General features: G+C 52.3%; 1 protein-coding gene across 2 annotated transcripts; it reads left to right on the plus strand.

Annotated features, from left to right (window-relative positions):
* On the plus strand, positions 1,230–8,422 carry SMUG1 (single-strand-selective monofunctional uracil-DNA glycosylase 1). Of its 2 annotated transcripts, XM_005679859.3 has the most exons (4): positions 1,250–1,267; positions 2,591–2,861; positions 4,795–5,096; positions 6,112–8,422. In XM_005679859.3, the coding sequence occupies exons 2-4, from the start codon at positions 2,717–2,719 to the stop codon at positions 6,637–6,639; spliced, it is 975 nt and encodes a 324-aa protein (XP_005679916.2). In that variant the 5' UTR covers positions 1,250–1,267; positions 2,591–2,716; the 3' UTR covers positions 6,640–8,422. The 2 variants fall into 2 exon arrangements, with proteins under 2 accessions (XP_005679918.1, XP_005679916.2); XM_005679861.2 differs by lacking the exon at positions 2,591–2,861 and having other exon boundaries at positions 1,230–1,267.

A 9,659-nucleotide genomic window follows, 5' to 3' on the forward strand; every position in this document is an offset into this window, starting at 1 on the left:
ATGTACACAGAAGGAGAGAGACTATACATGAGACTAGGGATAGAGATACATATACATAGGCAGAGAGAGTCAAAGACACAGAGAGGGAGAGAATCCGGCACAAATGAAACCTCAGGAAATAATGGACTTTGTTGAAGGGGATGATTAATTCAGTTTCTGAAGTCTTACAAGAGTAGGGGTGGTTCCTCATCTGTGGTTCAGAGGGTCACTACTCACAGTTCCCTGAAGCTCCTGCTGCACCCTTTAAGTTTTTGTCTGTTGGTAGGAGAGCAGGGGAGGCTAGAGAAGGGGGTCGCATCCTTGTTCTCTCACCTCTTCCTCTTCTGGGATTCACTGGTCTCCACCTGCAGGGAGGCTGCTTTCCTCTGGTCTCAGTCATACCTGTGCTGGGGTATTCAGGAGGTGGGGATGAGAAGAATCTACCAGATAAGTGACCTTATGGGGTTTCCAGTCTAATGACAATATTTTAGTCAGGACACAGACACAGATCCAGCCACAGGACATGAACAGAGCTAGGAGTGGGGACAGCTTTGGACATTAGTATTGGGTTGGGAAGGTGGGAGTGAATGAACTGTTAGATGCAGCCATAGAATCTGTCAAGAAAGGTGTCCTGGACAGAGTATTCCAGAGGTAGGACTGGGAAGGATGGAAGGTAATAGGGCTGGGTAGACAGCAGGGCCGAGGAGGGAGAGAAGTGAAATGGTAAAGCTGTGGAGACAGGGGCTTGGACAGTAATGTGGGATGGAAGAGTCTCAAAGTTATTACTAGGGAGTTTAGCCAGAAGTGCTTTCGTGGGTGTTCTACATACAGTCCTTGGAGGGCTGCATAGGAGAGGTCTCTTATATCTGGAGCAGCAGGAGGGCTAGAAATAGTCTGTAGCCATTGTTAATGCCCTCAGGTGAGTTAAGAGACTGCAGATAGTTGAAGCTCCTTGATTCACAATCCCTTTGAGGAAAGTGTATGAACTTTTGGAAAGGTGATGCCTTTTACAGCTAAAGCCTAGGATCTTCAAGGTCCTTACAGAATGTAGCTTCTCACTTCTCAAGTCGTCTGGATTTAGCCCTGGTGTAAAGAATAAACTACAACCCCCAGAGTTACTTATTGCCAACTTAGCACACTTTCCGGGAATTTGAGTATTTCCGGCGGAAGTGGCCGCAGCTATGCCAATCTCTTTCCCTAAACAAAGTGGACTACAACTCCCACAGTCCTCCGCGCCCGGCGAGGGGGTGGGAAAAGGAACCGGAAACCGGATGGGGCGCTGGACCAGGTGAGGAAGTAGGAGTCTGGGAACCTGGGGCGCTGGGGGGCGGGCTAGGGGCTCCCCCGGCTAGCTGGAGGTGACAGGCGGGGAGTGGAAATGTCTGTGTTTCGGGCCCCCTCTCTCCGTCAGGGGCTCGCCCGGCGCAGAGAAAGCCGAGCCCATGGAACCGCCCCGGAGACCTGCTGAGACGAGGCTTTCCCGTCGGGCGGAGCCCGCGGGCGGACGTGGAGGTTTCTTGTGGATCCTTACTTGTCAGCCCCCTCGAACTAGGAGGGGAGATGAAGTGTTGGGAACTTCTCAGTCCATGCTCTATTAGTATTATTGTTATCATTATTGGTTTTAAGGATTTGCTGATTGTCCACGTGGATTCCTAAAGTGCCCCCAAGGGACACGGGAGTGGACAGTGTCTTGGATTCCTTCTGCCTTTACTGAGTTTAGTGCCAGAGAGCCTAGGTGGCCAGACTTATCGTTGGATCACCCTCCACTTGTGCTTAATGTGACACTGTAATTTATCAGTGATTTCAGAAACGGACATTTCTTGATCTCTGTCCGTGGGTGACTTTACATAGAACTTCCTGGTTTCTCCTTTGGGCTTCCAAGGTGTTTTCTTCAGGACATTAAAGCTGGAATCACAGTATGTCACAGTGTATTACAGTTGTTTATCTGCCATGTCACAGTCGTTTGTGAGTTGTTTATTCATTTTGGATTTCTTCCCCACCAAAAGACTACCACAATGCCTGTCATGTAAGAGACTCATAAATATTGGGGGGGGGAAAATGAGTTAACAGCTGGTGGTAGGTTGGATGGGAATTTTGATTTTCATCTCATAGAGAAGACAGTTAAATGACTTGCTTAGGAGAACCTTAGAGATGAAACCGGGACTAGAATTATAGTCAGTTGACACATAGCCTGTAGCTCTTGCCTTCTGATCAGGCTTTGAAATTCCAGAACATTGAAAATAAGGCCTTGTCACTCTTCTGTGTAACCCTGGCCTTGCTGTCTTCAGGATGGGTCCCTAAAGATCAAAGGTAGGCTCAACCTTAAGACCTGAGAGAGATGCCAGACTTGGAGCAGGCAGTCTGCTAATGTTGGCACTGTATGGGGAGATGCAGAGGAAGGGCCCCGGAGACAACGGAGTTCTCCACAGCGCCCTTCTCAGCCTTTGTTTGAGTCCAGCTGGCCCGGGTAGCCACCCGGACAGATCGGTTAAAGAGTTCTGAGAGCAGTCTAGGGAAGGATTTCCTAAGTTTAGCCCTGACTTTTAAAATTTTTATATTATATTGGAGCATAGTTAAGATGTTTTTTCTCTCTCTTTCCCACTTTCCCAAGGCTAGGGTCAGAGAACAGGTTGATGGATCAAGCTGTTGTGTCAACCTTGTGGTCCCACCTGGGGGAAGAGGTTACTCTTGACCTCCTTATGGGGTTGAGAGGGAGAAGAACCATGATCCCTGCCCTATGGGAGGCCCGGATGTGATGGAAACGTGCCCAGAGCCTGGCAAGCTCTCAGAAGCAAGCAGAGAGCAAAACATGCAGCTGGGCCTTGAGTCAACTCGGTGTAGAAGTGGAGAGGAGTCTGTCAGGAAAGGCTCTTTGGTAGAAGGTAGTTTTGTTTTTACTTATTTATATTGGCTGTGCCGCGTGGCTTGCAAGATCTCAGTTCCCTAATCAGGGATTGAACCCAGTCCACAGCAGGAATCCTAACCACTAGGCCACCACGGAACTCCCAGAAGATAGTTTTAAACAGCATTGAAAAAAGATGAGATGGACACAGTTAACTGTGAGATAAAAGCTGGGACCTTGGAGATACGGAGGAAAATGAAACAGGGCTTCCTCTCTGATCTGCCTCAAGTCTAGTCTAGGAGGCAAGGTGTGAATTCATGGAGATGCCACTAACCATGGTGACATGCAGTGGTTCTCAGCCATCACTAACCATCGGAATCTCTTGAGGAAGCTTGTTTAAATAGATTCCCAAGCCCCACTCCAGACCTACTTGGGTTGGGTAGGGCTGGGAAGCTAGAGCAAATGCTGTGGTGTGCTGAAGAGGGACAGCTTTCCCAGAGGGAGAATTTGAGCTTCATCGGGAAGGGCAGATATGACTCAAATGTGTGTTTGGGGGGGTGGGGCGGGCAGTCCTGCTTCAGTCAAGGAGTCTATGAATTTGTGGAAATAGAATGTGTTAGGTTTTGGGAGTTTGCATAGGAAAGGCATTTTGAAAGTGTGAATGGAACGATCAGTTTGGGCCTCTGGGTTCACATGGGAATGATGAGGAGGAAGATTGGAAGGAGTGGCCTTTGTGGGTTGCAAAGCTAGCGGGGGTGCTCCCTCTGCCTCTTCCCCATTCCCTCCTTCTTGTCCTCTTCCGTTTCCCACTTGCTCCCCCGACCACCATTTACACATCTTATTCCATTTGTTACAGTAATAGTTTCAAGTGTTGCTGTTGAGTCGCCCAGTCATGTCCAACTCTTGTGACCCCATGGACTGTAGCCCACCAGGCTCTTCTGTCCATGGGATTCTCCGGGCAAGAATACTGGAGTGGGTTGCCATTTCCTCTTCCAAGGGATATTCCCGACCCAGGGGTTGAAACCATGTCTCCTGCATTGCGGGCAGATTCTTTAACACTGAGCCACATGAGTCTCCAGTATTTTTAAGTGGATATTATTTTTCTTAGTATTTGGATGAGGAGACCTGAAGCTCATAGTTACATAGCTTGTAGGCGTCTAGTCTGAGTCTGCTAATTGTCTCACTCACCACTGAGGATTCTTGAACATGGGCAAAAAGCTAGGTTGGGGTTGGGGGGCCTCTAGAATTAGCAGGGTGGCTGATCAAACCATCTCAAGCAAGATGGGTGTGGGTGGTGAAAAGCAAAGTCTTGTGTCAGATGGTTTGGTTCAGATTCCAGCTGCATTACTTGCTGAGTGAGTGACCCTCAGCGAGCTGCTTCATCTTGCTAAGCCTCAGTTTTCTCATCTGTAACATGGGAGCAGTAATGCCCACCTCACGCGGTTGTTATATGCATCATTGAGGGGTACCTGGCACAGAGCGATTGCTCACCACCTGGAATCTGTTGAAATCAGCTCTGTAATCACTCTGCGCTGTGGCTGTGCACCTGCAGCCCATCCTTCAGCACGATGGTTTCCAGAACACAGCCCGTCCTGGATGGGCTTGTTTTATTAAGATGACAGTAACAGTGCTCAAAGTTTGCCAACTAAATATTCATTGAAAACTTTGGCATGGCCTAGGAGCTAGTGACCCTAAACCTATGCCTGGTGGAAACGGGTTTGGAGTGGGGGATGACTGGTGGTTATGGGCTATGCTCACTGGGTGATTTATGAAGAGGAAGAGTACTTGAATCCAGGAGAGGAAAGGCCCTTCATTACCAGGAACTGGGATGAGTAAAGACCTGCCTAGAGGTTGTGGGCTAACTGACACAGTCTCTTCTGAGCCCAGGAAATGGTAGTAAGGGCCCTGGTCGGCCTGGACCCCTCCCACTCGATAGCTGGCGCTGTTGGGGCCTCTGTCCATCTGTTTTCCAGGTGACAGTGGCATGGCTGTGCCCCAGCCTTTCCCATCGGGGCCCCACCTCCAGCCTGCAGGTGCCCTGATGGAGCCCCAGCCCTCCCCTCGAAGCCTGGCCGAGGGCTTCCTGCAGGAAGAGCTTCGGCTTAATGATGAGCTGAGGCAGCTGCAGTTTTCCGAACTTGTGGGCATCGTCTACAACCCTGTGGAATACGCGTGGGAGCCACATCGCAGCTACGTGACCCGCTACTGCCAGGGCCCCAAGCAAGTGCTCTTCTTGGGCATGAACCCAGGACCCTTTGGCATGGCCCAGACAGGGGTAAAGAGCTTGGTTCCCCTGTGGGGTGGAGTGGGAGGGTCCAGGGTGGACACTTGGCTGCATGTGCTGTGGAGGCGTATGTGCATGACAGTGGACACGTGTGGGTGCGCCCCTCACCCCCATCCTCATACCCTGGCTCCTGTGGTCTCAGACACTCTCCCGGCCTCACTGGCTGGAGTTAACCAGGCACATTAATGGTAGTTCCGTTTCCCTTGTGAGCGGTCCACTAATTGCCTCTGAGAGCCCTTCCTTCCGCCAGCCCCATCCTTACCTTGCGTTGCCGGATCTCCCCTCTCCCTAGAGTGTTGTTGGGGTCAGGAGAGGGACCAGGGCTCCTCAGGGGAGACTGGTTGACAGGGGTGGTCAGGGAAGAGAGGCAGGACATTCTGGCAGCCTGGGTTCTGTTTCTTAGCCGAGGAGAGGTTGGAACAGAGCAGGCCCCAGGGCCTGCCTGCTTCCCCCTCAGACGTCCGGATGAGTGACTGCCCCTCCGTGGGGGTGCTCGGCAGATGGGGGAGGGGAAGAGGCTTCAGGGCAGGAGGCTCAATCGCTTTTATTGACCCCAACTGGGGGCTGAAAGGTGATCAATGATGATCAATGGAAATGACAGCCCAAGGCTTGAGGCTTAGAGGGCACCCAGGCAGCAGTGGTCAGCCCTGTGCTTGTGTCTCCTCTCACCCTGGCCGCCTTTCTGTCCCAGGCCATCTGTCTGTCCCCCTATTACCCATCACTCCCTGTGTTGGGCCAGAGATCCCCTCGTGTTTATTGTGCCTGGTCCCAAAGGCTAGTCAGGGTAGAGCAAACAAATAGATTCTTCTGGACCATAGACCACAGGAAAACTGGAGAAACACGGACAGGCTCAGACAAGGGCCAAGAATCCTCGTTTCTGGCCTTGGGGTGGGAGTGGGGGCAGTGGGAGACAGATCCTTCTGGAAGGTGGAATGGGGTTGCTTGGTCCAGACCCCAGGCATCAGGTCTCCAGTTCGAAGCCCTCGTGTGTCTCTCCTCCTCACAGGTGCCCTTTGGGGAAGTGAGTGTAGTCCGGGACTGGTTGGGCCTTGGGGGGCCTGTGCGGAGCCCTCCCCAGGAGCACCCCAAGCGACCAGTGCTGGGACTGGAGTGCCCTCAGTCCGAGGTGAGTGGTGCCCGTTTCTGGGGCTTTTTCCGGAACCTCTGTGGACAGCCCGAGGTCTTCTTCCGTCACTGTTTCGTCCACAACCTGTGTCCGCTGCTCCTTCTGGCTCCCAGCGGGCGCAACATTACCCCTGCCGAGCTGCCGGCCAGGCAGCGCGAGCAGCTCCTGGGGGTATGTGACGTGGCCCTGTGCCGGCAGGTGCAGCTGCTGGGGGTGCGGCTGGTGGTGGGCGTGGGCCGCCTGGCTGAGCAGCGGGCGCGGCGGGCTCTGGCCGGTTTGATGCCTGAGGTCCAGGTGGAGGGGCTCCTGCACCCCTCCCCTCGCAGCCCACAGGCCAACAAGGGCTGGGAGGCGGTAGCCAAGGAGAGACTGAACGAGCTGGGCCTGCTGCCGCTGTTGACCAGTTGAGCACCCCTGCGGCTGGCACAGGACATGTTCAAGGCCTCCGGGTCCTTCTGGGCCAGCGGATGACCACACACCTCTTGGACTGGAGCCACAGGGTCCCCCTGGGCTCCCTAGTTTGGGGGACCTGCCGGTTTGACATTGCTCCTGCTTGCCTTCCTGATTCCCGCTCACTTCACCTTCCTTCCGTCTGTGGTACCCAACTCCACAGAGAGCCAACGTCTGTGAGCTGCTCTGCCTCACTGCTTCCCTGGAGCCTCTCTTCTGCAGAGAGAGACCCCAACAGTGACTTCTGAGGTCCTATTTGCTGTTTTAGAGGAAAGATCCCACCAGGATCCCCACCTGTCCTCCTAGAACGGCTTCCTGCAGCTCACCCGTCTCCCCACAGGCACTGGGACAAAGCGTGGGTCGTGGCTGCTAAAAGTGAGCCTCTGATGAGAGGCTGAAGGTGGGTCGGGGGAGTTCAGTGTGGCAGCGTGGGAAAGGCCAGAAGACCTGGTTTTCCATCCCAGCCCTGAGACTTGGGAACTTTGTGATTCTGGACAAGCGGATTGACTTCTCCAAGCCTCAGGATCCTTCCTCACCTATAAAATGGGGTCCCTGCCTCACCGGGCTGGTGTGGGGATTAACTGAGATAACACTTAAAAGTGCCTTGCGTAGTGCCTGGCACATGCGTGCTCACTACACCTTTTCTGGGTTTTCCGCCTCCTGGTTGGGGACGCGCTACACTACACTACACAGGAAGCCCCTCTGCCCTGAAAACCAGGGGGAGGGGAAGGGTGGGGGTCTGGGCCTCCACCCATATCCCGAGTGACGGGCAAGGTCTTGCCCGACATGGACCAATGACTTTATGGAAAACCCAGCCTGTGATTTTTCAGGCTAAGCATTAAAAGCTCCTAAACCCTTTTGTGTTGGCCCTTTTTTCCCTCCTGCACGTCAGGGGTGGAAGGTGGTAGTTTATATTTTCCCTTTTACCTCTTCCTGTTTGTAAAAGTTTCTCTTGGGTGGCTGGGTAATGGTATGAAGTCTCTCATTGCCTTGCCAGAGCTGCAGGATCTCTGTTAGAGGCCTGTCGAGTGGTTTGTTTGCTATTTGGGGCACTTTGATGGGTGGATGGGAGCCTGGTATCTCCAGCTAACTCATTTCTTACCTTTGCCACATGTCTGCCCCTGTAGTAAGGGCTTGGAAGTGAATCCAGTCAGGAGCAGAGACCACCTTAATAAGGAACACGTGATTGGACTCTAGCTCCTGGTATAGACCATCTCCAGATCTCAAAATAACATTTTTAATATGTGTCCTCCCCATTATATAATAAATAAATTGAGTGGCCTCTGTTCTTGGTTGTTGAGAGGGAGCCTCTAGGTCCTCGTCATTTCCCAAGCGCCAGGAGTTTTGTCATTCATGGTGGGACCCTCAGACTACACATGAGATTTTGCTGAAACTTGACTCAGGAGGGCTGACCATGCCCAAAAGACCAACCATGTGATCCGAGGGTGGGGACTTTGAGACAGGTGATATCAGCCTGACCCCCAGGGAGGGGAGGCAGGGCTGGAGATTGAATTGAGGAGCGTGGTTAAGATTTCAATCAGTTCTGTCTTCATAATGAAACCCTATAAAGACTCTGGACAGGGAGACTGGTGAACACGTGGATATGTCAGGAGAGTGGTGTGTCCTGATCCCAGGGGAGAAGGGACATGACGTCGCTTTGGGACCCTCCCAGATCTTGCATTATGTGTCTTCATTTGGCTCATCCTGAGTTGTATCCTTTATAATAAAAACTGTAATAATATGTGGAGTGCTTTCCTGAGTTCTGTGTCATTTTAGCAAATTATTGAACCTGAGGGGAGTGTAGGAACCCCTGGATTCGTAGCCAGTCAGCAGTGCAGGTGACCTGATGACCCCTGAACCTGAAGTTGGCATCTGCGGCGAGGGCAGTCTTGTTGGGCATTTTGCCCAGTTTTGTTGGGCGCTTTGCCATTAAACCTGAGGGGTCTCGGCTAACTGCAGGTGGCTGGCATCAGAATTACAAGAGGTCTCAGTTTCAATCCCTGGTCAGGGGACTAGATCCCACATGCTGCAACTAAGACCCAGCACAACCATATTAATATTTTAAAAAATATTTACAATGTTGCACCCCCACGTGCCTTAGACTCCTTTCCTCTTTCTGTTGTCAGTGCCGTGGTGCTATGTAGTTCTTGCCCCATGTTGCAGAGCACTGGGTCAGGCACTGACCCAGTAATTGAAGTAATTGCGTGGAGATCGAAGCCATTGTTCCCTTATATATTTAGCTAAGGTAGTCAGGGAGAGCTCCCTGGAGGAGGTGGCATTTCAGGTGGCTTTAGGGACTGAGACAGTTTTGGAGAGCTTAGAGAAGAGCACTCTTGGGTTCATGGGCTGGCAAATAGATTCATATTGACTTGGCCCAGCTGGGAGAACAAGAAGAGTAAGCTGGGGTCAGCTTGTGAAAGGTCTTGAATGCTAGACTAATCTTTGAGAATTTGCGGTCCAGTGAAGTGAGAAGAGGGGCCGGCCAGCATAGGAGGCGGTGTAGGTGCGTGGAGTCAGGAATGGGGAGGGAGGGAATTCGTGTGTAGGGAAGATGTCTGGGGGTGATAGAGTTGGTAAGTGTGAAAGGTGGGAATCAGGAGGGGGTAGGGGCAGGGTTGGGCAGTGTGTAAAGGCCCTTGAATGGTAGTGACCAAGAAGATGGCTTGAAGACTTAGGTGTGGCAGTCACTGCTGGGTGTGGCTTCTAGTGGTGATGCCCTCAATTCTAGGGCTGCATCTTTTTAGGGAGGGGCTGAATAGGTCCCTGGGCCTGAAAAAGTCCTGGGCCTCCCTTTCCCCAAGGGCACCATGATAGTCTGCTAGGGCTGCCGTAACAAAATACCGCAGACTGGGGGACTTAATTTATTTTCTTACAGTGTTGGAGCCTGGAAGTCTAAGATGCAGATGTCAGCAGATTTGCTTGCTCCTGAGGCCTCCCTCCTGGGCGTGCCTCCCCGCTGTGTTCTCCTGTGATCTTTT

This window comes from Capra hircus, chromosome 5, assembly GCF_001704415.2.
Source record: "Capra hircus breed San Clemente chromosome 5, ASM170441v1, whole genome shotgun sequence".
Lineage (NCBI taxonomy): Eukaryota > Metazoa > Chordata > Mammalia > Artiodactyla > Bovidae > Capra > Capra hircus.